The 17630-nt window shown below is 41.8% G+C and overlaps 1 protein-coding gene across 10 annotated transcripts in view; it reads right to left on the reverse strand.

The window, feature by feature from the left end:
- LOC102938901 (protein adenylyltransferase SelO) overlaps positions 1 to 17630 on the reverse strand; it is a 42824-nt gene that overhangs the window by 11025 nt on the left and 14169 nt on the right. For 3 of the 10 annotated variants that reach the window (XM_043541359.1, XM_043541360.1, XM_043541361.1), the window contains exons 12-17: positions 16562 to 16681; positions 15832 to 15961; positions 15472 to 15516; positions 15291 to 15372; positions 15107 to 15199; positions 371 to 450 (exon numbers count right to left, since the gene is read on the reverse strand). In XM_043541359.1, the coding sequence (XP_043397294.1) occupies positions 371 to 450; positions 15107 to 15199; positions 15291 to 15372; positions 15472 to 15516; positions 15832 to 15961; positions 16562 to 16681 (550 nt within the window). Of the gene's footprint in view, positions 1 to 370; positions 451 to 3665; positions 3743 to 7492; positions 8638 to 9162; positions 14784 to 14989; positions 15081 to 15106; positions 15200 to 15290; positions 15373 to 15471; positions 15517 to 15831; positions 15962 to 16561; positions 16682 to 17630 lie in introns of those variants that run through there. The other 7 variants (XM_043541363.1, XM_007058483.4, XR_006289080.1 and 4 more) reach the window with 6 other exon arrangements.

The following is a 17630-nucleotide window of genomic DNA, read 5'->3' on the forward strand; positions in this document are numbered from 1 at the left end:
TTGCTGGGTTGTCAATTTAAAAAACAAACATAATTGTAAAGTGAGTAAATGTGCTATGGGATCACTGAGGGACACTAAATGCTGAACTCCGTAATGTCATTTTTACAAAGTCGTGTTTCAGACCAGACCAGATTGTAATTAGACAGAATAAATATACATTCCAGCAATGCAATTATCATGGCAGCTAGTGATATTTCCATGCACATAGGGAAAAATGGTATGTAAAAGTGTGCCCAGGAGCAATATACAGGATTTGCTAAAGACCACACAATATCTGACCCAGATCAGGATAAGATTAAGTTTATCCCACCTAAATTCCACTGCCAAACACACTCTTGTTATTTTTAATTTGAAACTGTATTTATCTTACCGTCCTAATCTTAAGAGGTATATAGTAACCCAGTCTGAAAAGAACTTGTGTTTAGCAAGGTCCTGCAGAGCCCAGAATTCCTAAATGAAAAAATACTGTTAATGACAGTTACGCTGCAGGTTGTTACTTACCAGCAACGAACAAAGTGAACAGATTTATAAAAGATTCTAGGACATAAGCAGGGCAGGAAGAAGCCACAGTGCTTGGCCCTTAACTTTTATTTAGTGTGCTTGCTTTGTGTTTCATGCTAACCCAGAGAGATGCTACAAGGATATTTGTGCTCCCCGTATCTGAGCGTTGTGTGCCTCAAGTGAGGCCCCTTTAATAAATCACTTCTTTTACAGAAAATACACAGCTATTTAAAAATATTTGCGAGAGAGAAGGAAAATGAATGGGGGAAGAGGTGGTAGACAAAGAAAGAAAAGAGGAAACAGGGAAGGAAAGGGAGGAGAAAGAAGTCTGATAAAAGAACAAGATGAGAAAGGAGACTCAGGGCAGCCACTTCAGGGATGCAAAGTAGCCATAAATCAGGTTTCATGAGCTGGTTAAACTGTGTTTAGTTGCTTTGCATTGGCTGTGTGGGACAAAAAAGCCAGCAAAAATGGATAAACATTACAGAAACAGACTAAGAGGAAACAAGCACAGATGTGCATAAAGGAAGAGATACACCACAGTACATGAGAGAAGAAAACAAAGAGTGAAACAAAGAAAGGGAAGTGAAAAGAAAGAAAAACAAGGGAGTCCGGGAAAGTGACTGGGTAGAAGGACTAGCTTGAGCAACCAGCTTGTGGTTAGAAGGAGAATGTGAAAGTCCAGTATTCCTACACGGTGGATGAGAAAATAAATGGCTTTAGCGGGAGAAAAGAGATATTCCTAGTTGAGAATACAATGGTGTTAAGTTGCTGTTCTTGCAATATTCCTTCTGGGTTTTGGCATGTGTTTATATTGGTTTATGGGTGCATCTGGAGGGAAATATGCGAGTGGTCTTCTGGTTTTTAAGAACATACCTTGCCACTGGCAAAGCATTCTTGCATAGAAAAACTGTAGGTATGTTTACTTCTTATGTAAAATCTTCTTTTCAAAAGTATGAATCTTTTAAACATAATAAAATTACATCTGGTATTTCAAATCAGGTTTGGGGGATCAGAACTCCTGGGTTAAATTATCTTCTACCCTGAACAAAACACTTTATCCTCGACAAGCCTAAACTGACATGCTTGAAACAGTTTGTTCAGCTACTCAAACAGCAACAGCCCAAATAAGGGCTGCAGAAGTCCGTCGGCCTGGTGAAGGGGTGTGTTTAGTACACAAGGAAAGGCGTGATCATCCAGCATTAGAATGTTGGCCTAGGACTTGCTGCCACAGATTTCCTGGCTCACCTTGGGCAAGACATTTAATCTCTCTGTGCCTCATTTAAATGGGGATTATAGCACTTTCCGACCTTACAAGTAGGGGGTGTGAGGATAAACATATTAAACATTGTGAGGCAATCAGACACTATGGTAATGGGGGCCATATAAGTACCTCAGAGAGACAGACACAGCTAAACTGATTCAGCATCCTGGCCCCTCATAGAAGAGGAGATGCAGTAACCAAGAACACAGCTGCAGCCCACAGCTGCTACTATAGCCTCAGGAATGACTCCACTGCATGTTTGGGAGGATTCCATTGGCTAAGAGCCAGGGAGAGGTTTTGTCTCTTACTCTGTAGCCGACAAAGCTATTCTTGCTCTTACGTATACACACTTTTCTTTTCAGTCATCCCTTTGGTATACACGAGTCTCTCCAAAATAACAGTACTTTGCACATCTACAGCATTTGCCATCTGAGGCTGTCAAAGAGCTTTTCAAATATTAACAAATTAAACCTCAGAGCAACCCACTGAGGCAGGTATCCTGAATTTACAGATGAGGAAACGAAAAGCAGAGACTTTGGCTAAGATCATTTAAATGTCTGTGACATAGTTGGGAACAGAATCCATATCTCCAGATTTTCACACTCAGCCTTATGCACAAGAGCATTTTGCCTCCCACAAAGATGCATTTGCCTCCCACAAAGATTTGCCTGTCCTGAGCTGGATTCAGAAGAGGAGCAAAAAGGTCAAAAGTTAAAGAGGGTCTATGAGTTTTCTGGACAAGATGATGTGTGCTCCCCACAAAGAAAAAGTACTATAAATAGCCACAGTAATCCTTTGTAAAGAAATGTGTTTCCTTTCAGATTTCCATGAGTCCCCTCTACTGTTTATTGGTTATTAAATTATTACTTGCTAAGCGTCCTCCACACAGTCAACATTTTAGTTAATCCTCCACTGTTGAGGACAGCATTAAATGCAGTCTATATTTTTCTACCTCATTTTACAGTTGTTAGATTGTTTTTACGTGTTTTGTTTTGTTATTTAGGTCTGGAGATTAGGCTCAGTTGAGTTATCAGTGGGATGAGACAGGACTGTGGGCTGGGCAGGGGACAAGGGCAAAGATGAGTTCCCATGTTCTTAAGCTGTGATCAGGGCTAGTCCTAGGCCCACGTTGGGATTGGAGAGGGACCAGATGAGGGATGGGGCCATGGTGGGCCCAGGTTCAAATTAGGGCTGGCGATGGCCCACGGGCCAGTTAGCATGAGGTCTCAGGGCCAGTTAAATGGCCTAAATAAAAGCAGGGATTGAGGTTATCTGGGAGGCCACACTGGGGATGGCTCAGTACACACGTTAACGTTAAATTTGAGCGTGACCTGATAAGCCCTAGCTAACATTATGTTTGGTGCCACCACCATGGCCTGGGCCAGGCTCAGAGTGAACACTGGCTAGTAGCTCCAGGCTGGGTGCAGCCTGCTACATTGAAGTCAGAGTTAGGTAAACCCCAGTGGGCCCTGGTTATGGTTAAGGTTGATGCAGGCAAGTGGGAACAAGACTACATTGGGGTGGGCCAATGGTCCCAAAGTCGGATCCAGGCTTAGTACTTATTGGTGGGCCCATGTTAGGTTAAGGTCGATGCTAATTTGTGGACCTAGACTAGAGTTTTGTTTATTACCAGTTTGTGGAGCTGGGCTGGGGTTAAACACACCAAATATCTCAGAGCCTTTTGGATTTTTAGTCTGTAGCTGCTGTTGTGAAAGTGGAATTTCCTGTATTTTGTCTTTGAAATATACCAGATTCCTGAATGCTTTGCTGCCATGGAAACAGATGGTGAAAGGCCTAAAATAGAACAGGAATCTCTAAAACAACAATTGTTTCACAAACTCCATCTTCTTCCTCACTAAGAAAAGCAGGTTTTGTGTAAAGGATACTTAAAACAACCTACCTTGTTTTCATCACTTCAACATTCATTAAATACTTGATAACACTTAGCTCTCTCTGGTGTGTTACATATTCAAAGTTCTGTACAAACATTAATTAATCTAATTAAACTAAATTGAAATTTAATTATATTAGACTGATTTCTATGAAAGCCATAGCTACCTCCAAAACTAGCAGAAACCTTGTCAATATTATATATTACCTCAAAATTACTATTTTGACTATTGTAAATCTTATGGGGATTTTTATTTGACTTTACATTTTTTTAAGAGAAAAAAAATATCAAGTCTGATCCTTAGCTGATGTAAATCAGTGCAGCTCCAGAGAAGACAACAAAGCTATGTCAGTTTATGTTAGCTGAGTATCTGATCTATTTTGTTGACTTCCAACCCTGAGACAGAGTGCAAGAAATGCTAATTTCCCCAACCATAGTGTGACCTTGCACTCCATATGTTTTATGGAAATATGCTTATGAATGTAAATACAATGTAACTGGAATATGCTTTATGCAAAAGGTCTCTTGTAAGGTATCATTACAAAGCTTATAATCTACTGAGTGTGTTCATCCTATTTGCATGAATGTATCATTCTAGTATCTGAAGCTAGAAATATGAAGTATTACGCTGAAGTCCTATTGTAACTATGCAAAGCGTGGGCCATTAATGGTGGCTTGGAATCTTGATGGCTCCCATTAACTTGGACAATTGGTTGTAAATGGCTCTGTTTATTTGCAGCCTTCCTGTGAGTCAGTCCAGGAAGAATAGAGGCTTGGGGTCTCACAGGGCATGTGAACATGTCACATGATACTGAAATCCATCTTAAACCTGGTGCTTTTCCATTTAGAAGGGTGGGAACCCAGAGAAAGACAAAGGATTCCTGTCTTGTGCAAAAGATATAAAAGGGGGTGGAACAGAACAAAGGGGGCTGCAGTCATGAGAAAACCCCTAGTTACCACCTGAGCTGGAACTAATAAGAACTGTACCAGAGAAAGGATTGGGCCCAGACTAAGACGGAGTCTAGTCTGTGAAAGAAGCTTATTGGAACATCTCTGAGGATGAGATTTACCTGTATTCAGTTTCTTAAATGTATTAGGCTTAGACTTGCATGTTTTGTTTTATTTTGCTTAGTAACTTACTTTGTTCTATTATTACTTGAAATCACTTAAATTTTTATACTTAACAAAATCATTTTTGTTTATTAATTAACCCAGAGTAAATGATTAATACCTGGGGGAGCAAACAGCTGCGCATATCTCTCTATCAGTGTTATAGAGGGTGGACAATTTACGAGTTTACCCTGTATAAGCTTTATACAGACTAAAACAGATTTGGGGTTTGGATCCCATTGGGAACTGGGTGTCTGGGTGCTGGAGATAGGTGACTTGCTGAGCAGTTTTTGGTTCAAGTCTGCAGCTTTGGGGGCGTGGACCAAACCTGGGTCTGTGTTGCAGCAGACTTGCATATCTGGCTCAACAAGGCAGGGTTCTGGAGACCCAAGCTGGCAGTGGAAAACAGGCTCAGAGGTAATTCCAGCACGTCAGGTGACAGTCCCAAGGAGGTCTCTGTGACCGAACCTGTCACATATAGCCTATGCATTATAGAATCCAAATACTCCTTTTATTACATTTGCAAAATTAGTTGCCTATGCTGCATGTGCACAGTATATGTGTGTTGTAGCAGATAACTGTATAATGTAAATGGCTAAATGAACATGCAGTAATCCATTTTGCACAGGAAACAGTTTTGCATGCATAATTACCTGTTTGCACCGATGTGCTCAACTGCCAATGAAGCTCACAGGAAGCACGCAAAATGTTTAAGGATTAGGACCATATTTTGCATACAATTTAGTTACTTTTGAAAATTTAGACCTCAATCCAGTAAATATCTACAGATGAGTAACTTCATGCATGTGAATAGTCCCACTGCACTGACATGGGATTACTTACATGGCGAGGTTACTCATCTTGTGCAGTAACTGGAGTTCTTTGAGATGTGTACCCCCATGGGTGCTCCACTTCAGGTGTGCTAACGCCCCTTGCACCTTTAATTGGAGATTTTTGGTAGTAGTGCCCATTCAGCCCACACATGTACCTTAAGCTTCCTCATGCCTCACTGCAAAGCTATATAGGGCTGTGCAGGCAAACAGTCCTTAGTTCCTTATGTACCACGAAGTCCCCAGAGGAAACTCCAAAGCAGAGGGGAAGGAGGGCGAGTAGTGGAGCACACATAGGGGGACACATCTCACAGAACTCCAGTTATTGCACAAGGTGAGTAACCTCTTCTTCTTTGAGTAGTGTCCCTATAAGTGCTCCACTTCTGGTGACTACCAGCAGTAACCCCAGCTAGAGAGGGGGACTTTTGTGCCAAGTCCAAGATTGAAGACACCACAGCATTTCCAATTGCAGCATCTGATCATAAGGCTGGACCAGTGCATAATTCTTAGGAAAAGTATGTACAGAAGACCAAGTGGCAGCTTTATACATTTCCAGAATAGGAAAATTCTTGAAAAATGTCATAAAAGCAGATAGAGATCTCATGGAATGGGCCAACACCCTAGAAGGAGACTGTATATCTAAAGATTTATAGCACAATATGATACAATCAGAAATCCACATGGAGTGTCTGTGGGTGGAAATTGCTGAATCTTCGGATCTATCCACAATAGTCACAAACAGTCTGGGTTACTTCCTAAATGACTTGATTCTTTCCAAATAAAAGGCTACTGCCCTCCTAATGTCCAAAGTGTGTAAAATGACCTCTTCGTTGGACCGATGAGGTTTAGGGGGGAAAAAACAGAAGGTGCATAATCTGGTTGATGTGAAATTCAGATGATATCCTGGGTACAAAATTTCGGTGTGTACATAACAAAACCTTGTCCTTGAAAAATACTGTAAATGGAGGATCTGCCATTAGAGCCCCCTACTTCTCCAATTCTGCGAGCAAAGGTAATAGCCACCAAAAAGGCTGTCTTCAAAGATAAATTAATGAGGAAAGAAGTTTGGCTCAAAGGCATAAGGCAGGGGTCGGCAACCTTTCAAAAGAGTTGTGTCGAGTCTTCATTTATTCACTCTAATTTAAGGTTTCGCGTGCCAATAATACATTTTAACATTTTTAGAAGGGCTCTTTCTATAAGTCTAAAATATATAACTAAACTATTGTTGTATGTAAAGTAAATAAGGTTTTTAAAATGTTTAAGAAGCTTCATTTAAAATTAAATTAAAACGCAGATCCCCCCGGACCGGTGGCCAGGACTCGGGCAGTGTGAGTGCCACTGAAAATCAGCTTGTGTGCCACCCTTGGCACACATGCCATAGGTTGCCTACCCCTGGCATAAGGCATCTAAATACTAAATTCAAATCCCAGATAGGAGTGAGTTCCCTAACTTGGGGGAAAACGTTTCTCTGTCCCCACAGAAATCTTATAGTTGTAGGATGGGTGTGTGATGGGTTCGATCACAGAAAACCCCTTGGGAACTGCCAACTGATGTGCTGAGACTATCCCTGAGCCAGATTCCCCTGGCAGCTTGGGATTTCAGTGCCCTGCCTGGTTTCAGCCAGACCCGCTAGCCTGCTGCAAACCCAGACCCAGGTCTGAACCATGTCCCCAAACACCTGCAGGCTTAACTGAAAACAGCTAAAGTAGTGTTCCTGTCTCCAACACTGAGATGCCCAACTCCCAATGGGGTCCAAACCCCAATAAATCCGTTTTACCCTGTATAAAGCTTATACAGGGTAAACTCATAGATTTTTCACCCTCTATAACACTGATAGAGATTCACAGCTGTCCCCCTTCCCACACCCCGGTATTAATCCATATTCTGGGTTAATTAATAAGTAAAAAGTGATTTTATTAAATACAAAAAGTAGGACTTAAGTGGTTCCAAGTGATAAGAGACAGAACAAAGTAAATTACCAAACAAAATAAAATAAAACATGCAAGTCTATGCCCAATAGAGTAAGAAAATGATTACAGATGAAATCTCACCCTAGGAGATGTTTTAGTAAGCTTCTTTTACAGACTAGCTTCCTTCTAGTCTGGGTCCAGCAACCACTCACACCCGTTTACACTGTCCTTTGTTCCCGTTTCTTTCAGGTATCCTTTTGGGGGTGGAAAGGTCATCTCTTGAGCCAGCTGAAGACAAAATGGAGGGGTCTCCCAGGGGCTTAAATAGATTCTCTCTTGTGGGTGGAGACCCCCTCCTCTCTCCTATCCAGAATGCAGCTCCAAGATGGAGTTTTGGCATCACATGAGCATGTCACATGTCCATGCATAACTGAGTTCCTTACCAGCCAGGCCACATTCCTGGGAAAGATCAGATGTGGACTGGCGTCTCCAAGTTCATTGTTGGCTTAAGTGTTTCTTGATTAGACATTTACTGAGAACAGTCTTTTCTCAGGAAGCTGACCAACTGCTTCACTGAGGCTACTTAAAATTAAACAAATACATAGTCAATATTCATAACTTTGAATACAAAAATGAAACATGCATACAAATAGGATGAATATATTCAATAGATCATAAACTTTACAGAGATATGTTACTTGGCATATGTAGCATAAAATATATTCCAATTGTGTCATATATACATTCATAGGCATATTTCCATAAAGAATTATGGGGTGCAACATCATAGGGTGAAGACTGAGAATCCTTCAACTCCTGAACAGAAGGCTGTTATAGCCGCCAAATGGACCCTGACAGAGCTGAAAGACAATCCTGGGATTTTTTTAGCTATGAGGTAATTAAGGATGATCAAGAGGTAAGAATTAAGAGGTGGAACACTTCTCTGGACACATCGTAGGCTGAATCTTTTCCATTTGTGGAAGTAAGCATATCTCCTGGAATCTTTGCTGCTGTCCAACAATACTCATTGTACCTCCTTAGAACAAGTCAACTGTAGTCCCATGAACCATTGAGGAGCCAAGTTCTGAGACGAAGTACATTCAGGTTGGGATGAAGAGTGCAGCCAGCATCCTGGGAAAAATGAGAAATGGATGGAAGGCTGATCACCTGACAGATGGCTGAATCAGGAAAGGATACCACAGCTGCCTGGTCCATGCTCAGACTATTATGGCTTTGTTGTGCTTGATCCTGTTGATCGCCTTCAGAATCAGAGGTGTTGGGGGAAATACATATGGAAAGCTATCATAAATATAAAGGGAAGGGTAAACACCTTTAAATCCCTCCTGGCCGGAGGAAAAACCCTTTCACCTGTAAAGGGTTAAGAAGCTAGGATAACCTCGCTGGCACCTGACCAAAATGACCAATGAGGAGACAAGAGACTTTCACAGCTGGAGCCGGGGGGGGAGAAACAAAGGTTCTCTCTGTCTGTGTGTTGTTTTTGCCGGGACCAGAGCAGGAATGCAGGTCAGAACTCCTGTAAAGGGCTAATAAGCAATCTAGTTAGATATGCATTAGATTCTGTTTTGTTTAAATGGCTGATAAAATAAGTTGTGCTGAATGGAATGTATATTCCTGTTTTTGTGTCTTTTTGTAACTTAAGGTTTTGCCTAGAGGGATTCTCAATTTTTTGAATCTGATTACCCTGTAAGGTATTTACCATCCTGATTTTACAGAGGTGATTCTTTTACTTTTTTTCTTCAATTAAAATTCTTCTTTTAAGAACCTGATTGCTTTTTCATTGTTCTTAAGATCCAAGGGTTTGGGTCTGTGTTCACCTCTGCAAATTGGTGAGGAGCCTTTCCCAGGAAAGGGGGTGTAGGGTTTGGGAGGAAAGACGTTTCCAAGCGGGCTCTTTCCCTGTTATATTTTTGTTAGACGCTTGGTGGTGGCAGCAGCAATAAAGTCCAGGGGCAAAAGGTAAAATAGTTTGTACCTTGGGGAAGTTTTAACCTAAGCTGGTAAAAATAAGCTTAGGGGTTTTTTCATGCAGGTCCCCACATCTGTACCCTAGAGTTCAGAGTGGGGAAGGAACCTTGACAAAAGCCTTTTGTTCATGAAATGAGGAAGGCATCTCCAAAAGGGAGATTAAAGGGAGGAAGTGGATACACGCATTCCTGACTGCCCTCTGTTCGATGAGGTTGATGTGTAGTCGTATCTCCTGGGAAGACCATTTGCCATGGTCTGTGAAGGTCCCCAAAGGCATCCCCCAACCCCTCAGGGCTGCATCTGTCATTTTAGTGATGGGGGAGGAGGCTGAACAAACGGAGTCCCCGTGATGACTTTGTTGATGTCCCTCCACCAACTGAGAGACTCTCTTACCTGATGAGAGACCGACACTAACTTGTTCAAGCTGTGTTTGTTTGGAGTATAAACAGTCCTGAGCCAGCCCTGGAAATATCAAAGGTGGAGCCTGGCACATCGCATCACAGAAGTGCAGGCTGCCATGTGTCTGAGCAATTGAAGACAACTTCTTTTTGATATCTATGGGCTGATTTGAATCTTTGAGACAAGATTCACTAACATCAAGAATCCATTAAGGAGAAGATAAGTCCTAGCTGATATAGTGTCCAAGGAGGCTCTTATGAACTCTGTTCTTTGTACTGGGTTCAACTTGAATTTCTCAATGTTGAGCTGCAACCCTAGCTCATGGAACAGAGAGCTCATCCTCTTTATGGTGTCAAAAACCTCATTGTAAAACCAGCCTTTGAGTAGCCAGTCGTCGAGACATAGAAAAATGGTTATCCCCGGATGTCGAAGATAAGCTGCGACCGCTGCCGGCACCTTTGAGAATACTCTTGTGTCAGACAAAAGGCCAAATGGGAGCACTCGATATTGAAAGTGGCCCTGGTCTACTGAAAAGCACAGGAATCATTTGTGAAATGGGTGAATTGTGATATGAAAATAGTCATCCTGAAGGTTGAGGGCTAAAAACCAATCCCCCAGTAGTAATCACTGAATTATAAATGTAAGTCACACCATCCTGAATTTTTGAGACTTGACAAAGTTATTTAGGAGTCTTAGATCTAAAATTGGTCTCCACTGTCCTTTTTTTTTTTCAGGACCAGAAAGCAGCTGGAATAAAACCCCTTCCCTCTGTGCAGAACAGGAACTGGTTCTATTGCACCCATTTGCAGAAGTGGGTTAAAACTTCTTGCTTTAAGAGGTGCTCAGGAGAGGGGTCCGTGAAGAGGGATGGGGAAGGGAGGTAAAATGGATAGAGTATCCTGATCTTATTACCTCTAGCATCCATTTGTCTGATGTGATTCTCTCCATTGCAAAAAGAAAATGGGAGAAACAGTTTCCAAAGAGTGGAAGATGGGTAAAATGGTGTATATGTAGCTTGGTATTGAGAGATAGTTTGACCAGTCCATCAAAACTAATGCTTAGATGATAATGATGATTCAGTAGCAGGCACAGAAGGAGCAGGTGATCTCTTCCTTTGGAACCTTGACTTTTTCCTAGGAGGTTGATACGGTCTCTGAAAACCTAAGAATGAAGTGGGAAGGGATCTTTGTGCAGTTTGGGATCTACAGAATTGTCACTTGTTTGTAGGCATGTAAATTCCAAAGGATTTTAACGTGGTTCTGGAATTCTTAAGAGTACACAGAGAATCATCAGTGGACTCAGCAAACAGTTTGAGGCCATCAAAGAGAAGGTCTTCAACCATGATTTGGACCTCCCTTGGGAATCGAGACAGCTAGAGTCAGGAAGCCCTCTGCATGACTACTGCCACAGAGATGGACTGAGCGGCAGCGTCGGCTGCATCCAAAGAGGCCTGTAGTGATGTTCTAGTTAACAGATGACCCTCATTAACAATCGCCTGAAACTGGTCATGTTGATCATCCACCAGATGCTCAATAAAGGTGGTGAATTTGGCATAATTTGAGTGATTTTATTTAGCCATGAGAGCTTGATAGTTCGCGATCCTAAACTGAAGAGTCATGGATGAATAGCTCTTTCTTCTGAATAGATCAAAGCATTTTTGGTACTTATGACATGGCACGGCCTTCGCATAACATTATCTGCCGTGTTCATTTAGTGCCTGCACAACCAAGAACTTTGGTGTTGGACTGGTGAACAGAAATTCAGAGTCCTTAGCTGGGATGTAACATTTTCTTATCGGTTCATTTGCACTTCAGCAGAATCATCGCAGGGAACTCCCAGTCGGATTTGGCAGGATCCAACTGAGCCCAGTAGCGTAGCGGCCGCTCCCCCTCTGAGCACAAGTGGTGCCTTTTTAAATTTTTACTCACCCAGCGGTGCTCCAGCTCATTGGCGGTGGGGGCCTGCACGTGCTCCGGCTCCTTGGTGGCATTTCGGCGGCGGGGGCCTTCAGTGCCGCCGAGGACCCAGAGCACCGCCCAGTGAGTACAAGTGGGTGGCACCTTTTTTTATGCCCGCTGCCCCGGTTCACTCCACCTAGCTACACAACTGACTGAGCCTCATTAATAAACAGGGCAACTCGGATAGAGGGAGTCCATTGGAGGATGTCCAGGAGCTTATGTTGTGACTTCCTGATCTGGAGGGAATTTGCAATGCACTTCATTAACTCTTAGAAGTGTCCAAAGTCGTCAGCCACAGTCAGTGAGGGAGATATAACAGCTTCATCTGGGGAACATGAAGAAATGTTTGTTTGGGGAGTGACCTCTTTATCTGCCCTGACCTCCTGCCCCTCCAAGGTGCGTGAGGTAAGAGAGGAGGAGAAGCTGGAGTACAGGAACTTCTCCCCTGTATTTTCTGAAAGAGAGACTAGGGGCATGGTGAAACTGCTGATGGATCCCAGTAGGCCACTGAGAAGGACCAAAAGGGGGCTGTGATAAATGAAGGGGAGGGGGAATAGCTCCCTTTTATGGACACCCAGCCAGCCAGCTTGCTATAAAATCCCTCTTAGTAGCTGTTCTCTCCTTGCTTTACCTGTAAAGGGTTAAAAAGTCTCACTGCTATACATAGGTAAAAGAAAGTGAGTGGGCACCTGACCAAAAGAGCCAATGGGAAGGCTAGAACTTTTTAAACTTGAGAAAAAAATTTCCCCTCTGTCTGTCAGTGGTTGTTCTTCCGGGAAGAGGGGGACGGAGCAGCGATGCTGTAAAAATCTTGGGACCAGGTATGACAAGTCATCAGTATCATACCTAGAAACTACTCATCTGAAACCCCAGATATGTAAGTAGATCAGAAAATGTCTAGGAAGACAAGATTAGGTTTATGCCTTTGTTTCTTTATGGCTTGTGGATTCCTCTGTGCTAACCCCAGTGCTTTTGTTTTGCTTGTAACGTTTAAGCTGGACCTCAAGAAAACTATTCTTGGTGCTTAATCCTTGTAATTGCTCTTTTAAAATCTAGCAACAGCTGAGTTCCCAGATGTATTTTCCTTCCTTTTTTTTTAAAATACAATTTACCTTTTTTAAAAACAGAACTGGATTTGTGTGTCTTAAGAGGTTTGTTCATATTATTTAATTAGCTAGTGGCAACAGCTAATTTCCTTCCCCCCCCCACCCCACTCAGCTCTTCCCCGGAGGAGCGTGTGAAAGGGCTTGAGGGTATCCCACAGGAAGGAATTCCCAAGTGAGCCTTCCTGGTCTCTCAAAGCGGTTCTGCACTTGGGTGGTGGCAGCATCTACCAATCCAAGGTCAGAGAAAAGCTGTAACCTTGGGAGTTTAATACAAGCCTGGAGTGGCAAGTATTAATTTTTAGAGTCCTTGCGAGCCCCCGCCTTCTGCACTCGAAGTGCCAGAGCGCGGAATCAGCCTTGACAGGGGTGGCAACCACTTGTGCTTGAACAAGGTCTGGGATACACGGGCTGGTCTTTGATGCAACTCCCCGCTCTTGTTAGAAGTGTCAGGATGGAAATCCCTGGATCAAAATATTCAAATTGGGGGAAAATTCCTCCTCTTCAAGAAGGGGACCACCAGTACTCTCTGAAGATGTTGGCAAGTCAAGCAGTACTGTGGAAAGGTCCCATCTCAGTGACTGTGCTTTTCTTGGTACTGATAACCTCCTGGTACCGACCAAGAAGAGAGACTCCAGCTTCTCTGAAACAAATAGATCCCTTGAGAATCTGAACCCCTATGATATCGGGTTGGTTTGAAGAGTGGGGCATCATTCCATTATTGGTACTGAGGGTATATGCTGTTCTGGCAAGTCCACTCTGATTGAAATAGATGGTACTGATGAAGATGCCTTGGGGACTGCTGAGAGTGGATAAGAGGCATGGTGTCTTTCCGGTACTGACGCCATCTTAGTGGCCAACTTAGATGTAGACTTTACCAAAGAAGTTGCGGGTACTGTTCTCTGAGGCGTGGAATGCTTCGATGAAGCATGCTTTTCTTCTGCTGAGCCCGGCACCTGAGGCACAGGATCGATTCCGAGAGCATCTGGAGCCTCAGTCATACCCAAGGTGGGACACCAGGTCTCCACAGCAGTCTTGCTCTGCAGGGACTGAGGTCTTTTTGAAGTGGACTCTTCCTGTGGAGAAAGACTTTGGTTTTTGTGGGTCTTGTCTGTGGATCTACCTTAGGTAAATGCAGGTGAACATGTCAAAGTTGACGGAGCACTCTGTTAATTAAGTGACTGACATCGAGGGGGGTCTCCTGACCTGGAGCTGAGGCCAGCTGGAGGGAACGCTCCATCCTTAAGAATCTCAATTTTATCTCTCAGTGTTTTTTTGCCCTGCCCTTAAAAGTTGAGCAGATGGAGCACTTACGTGGGATATGAGACACTCCAAAGCAACAGAGACAACGGGAATGCCAGTCACTGAATGGAATGGCCTCCCAGTAAGAGATAAACTGCTTGAAGCCTGGAAAGTCTGACATACCCCCGGGCAAAGCAATTTAACTTGGGAAGTTTCCCCTCCCCAAAGGGGAAAAGGGATCAAGAGAAAATCCCCCTAAATAAAAAGTAAATAAAATAACTAAAGAAAAAACAATAAACTAAAGAAGGGTAACCAGGCTCAGAAACTTCAAAAGTTAGACCACTAATGCTCTGTGTTAGGCCCACGAGGTTGAGAAGGAACTGGGCTGGTTCACCAGGCAGCCCTATATAGCCTTTAATCGGGGCCCAAGGAAGCGTAGGTCACATACACGGACCAAATGGGCACTACTACCAAAAATCTGATTAAAGGTGCAAGGGTGTGAGCTCACCTGAAGTGGACACTGCTCGAAGAAGAAACATAAAGTTTGCAGATGCAACAGGGTGTAGAACGTAAACTTTGTCTGTAAAGGCTGTAGAACGTAAACTTTGAAGATACCATATATGCTTTATGAAGAACCGCTTTTAGCTATCTCTATGCTAACAAAAGTGGTTTTTTCCTATTAATATTTCTGCTGTTTAAACATATACACTTAAAAAGCAATAAAACATGTTAGGAGATAGCATTCTCTTAGCAATCCTTTCATCTAATGTGGCTGAAGGTGCTCAGAAGACATACCTGATGTATGCAGTTTTCACTATGTACCCTTAATTAGTCACTTATTCATTCCAGACTTGCCTCGGTGAGCTCAAAGGCCAATAAAATGTTCCTAAAATATAATATATTAATTAATACCTGAGGAACACGGAGCTCTTTTAGCTGGTCTTGAGTAATCTCACTAAGCTGCCGAAATGCCATTGTAAAATCAGCCTTTGTATCTTCCATGAGCTAATGAAATTAAATACATTTCTATCAGTGTTTTTAAAATATTAGACATCAGTTCAAATATCCCCAAAAGAATGGCCAATAATAAACTCACTTTTAGGAGAAAAGCAATCAAATAGTTATCATCCTCACTCTCCCCAAGGAGACCCAATTTTGCTCTGAATAGTTCTGTAAAACTGAAAGTAGTAACAGAAGTTATGAAGGCGAAGACATTGTTCCGAAAACATATTCTATAATATATGCTTCTTTAAAATCTGAATTATGGAAGTACATACCGGCTATAATAATGCTCAGAGTATCCCTCCAGAATCTGGAAAGCACTATAAAAGTAAGGAAATATCAAATCCTATTGACCAACAGTAATACCAAAGACACAATTCAGCTTCACATTCAAGTGTGAAACCTTCCTCTGGCTTGTACCTATTTATGAAAAACTTCCCTCTTACCCCATTTTGATATTTTTTCTATTTGTTTTAAAAACAGTCTTGTTTGGCCCATAACATATCCAAAAAATACTTTCTGTTTAGAAATCAAACTTCCTAAAAAAAGAGCCCCCTTTTCTCCTACACATATGGCCATTATAGCATCTCTCTCTAGTTCTTTTAAGTGTGAAGATATTTTTAAGAATAACTTACAGATGCTTTTGTCTGCGATCCAATACAGGTTTTAGAGCTTGTAACAGCTTGTTCAGATTAAACATCCCAACATTTGCTTGGTTTCCTATTTTATACCTCCTTTCATCATCAGATGTGTTTGGAACAAAATCTGTTTGAAACAAAGCACTACATTTCAAACAGATTAATTAGAATAAACAACGAAAGTTTAATATTTTAAAGAGGTTAATTTTTCATATTTACACAGCAAACTAACAGAAGTCTTGCAAGCACTAAATATTAACTCAGAGTACTCCAAACACAAGAATATTTATTTACACTGGATTAGCCCGGGATCTAACATTTGCCAGAGTAAGGAATACATTCTTAGAACACAAGTTCCCAGATGGTCACAAGTGTTGTTTTCCTACTTCAAGACACAGAATAAATTCAGATATTTAAACAGCCAATTCTTTTTTACACTCAGAATAATGTTTTTCAGTATTCTTTAATATAAATAATGCTACTATTAAATATCATATGATTCGATGCCTAGGGATTCTGGACTTCCGAACAATAAAATATTTTTATGATGTAATCTCAGTAAATGAGATGCATATATTTTTAAGTAGCGTAGTGACCCTAATTATCTGAACATAAATATTATTTCAAATTATATATAATTATATATTTGCTTCTGAAATATTTAGGGCTAAAATGTTGCAGTATAAGAAAGACCACTTTAAGGAGTGGCGAATAGGCAAACGCATACCCTTCATGAAAGGCATAATGCTTCCAGGAGCAAAGGGTAAACATAGCCACAGCATCAACCTCAGAAAGGATGCAGCATGCACTTCTTGTCCAGAACAGGGCCAGCTCTGCTGTTCGGTGTCTATGGGGGGAAAAGGCTGTTGTCCTGGATCCTCCTTTGCACTCTCTGAGGAAGCTACCACCAGAAGCAATACTAATGGGGATCTGCCCTAGCACTCAGAAGGAAACAAAACAAGGACTGTGACTACGAACAGCATCTCAGAGCTGGTGTCAAACAGGAATTCTACTTTGTTTGATTCATTGTTATTAGAGGTGGGCCCAAAACACTACTTCAAATGCAACCCACTCTTCTCCCCAGACCACCTACACAACTGTGAATTTTGGGAGCTGAGGTACATGTTCAAATCTGAATCCGCAGATCTACATCCACTCCTCTGGTTTGGCTTCAGGGAAAGAACTCAAACTAGAAGAGCCTCTTTTAAGGTTCCAGCTGAGATATGCCTAAGGTGTACAAGATCAGGTTTCACGAGATTTTCATCATTTGAGCCTGTAATCTTATGAAAATGGACAGTGAGATTTCAACACCATTGAGCCTGACCCCCAGCCATCATTTGACTTCCAAACCCCAGCCTAAATGAAACGTACATCTGAAGACCATCTTCTGGACCTATGTCTATTTATTACAGATGGAGAGAGTAATGTAATTCTTGCTTTCAATTAAAGATTTACAGTGGAGTGTCATAACTGGGCAGATTTGACTTTTACCCCCTGTATTAACAGTTGTGACAGTAAAGTCAAAATGATAAAAGATGACATATAGAAATTCATACATAGATTTTGCTTTTGGCTACTTTTAGCTGTATTCAATTTTTACGGAGTTTTCTGGATTTCTGCTGTAGCATCTGGGAATCTGATGAATGTCAGTATGAGAGATTCTTCATGGAAATGGGTTTAGTAGTAATATACATTATCTACAAGTTTTTTAGTGTACAGTTTAAAATAGAACTTGTGTAACACACAGTAAAACTGCTCTCTCATCTAAAATGCAACTAGATGCACAAAACTTATTT

Source organism: Chelonia mydas, chromosome 2 (genome assembly GCF_015237465.2).
Source record: "Chelonia mydas isolate rCheMyd1 chromosome 2, rCheMyd1.pri.v2, whole genome shotgun sequence".
NCBI classification, from domain to species: domain Eukaryota; kingdom Metazoa; phylum Chordata; order Testudines; family Cheloniidae; genus Chelonia; species Chelonia mydas.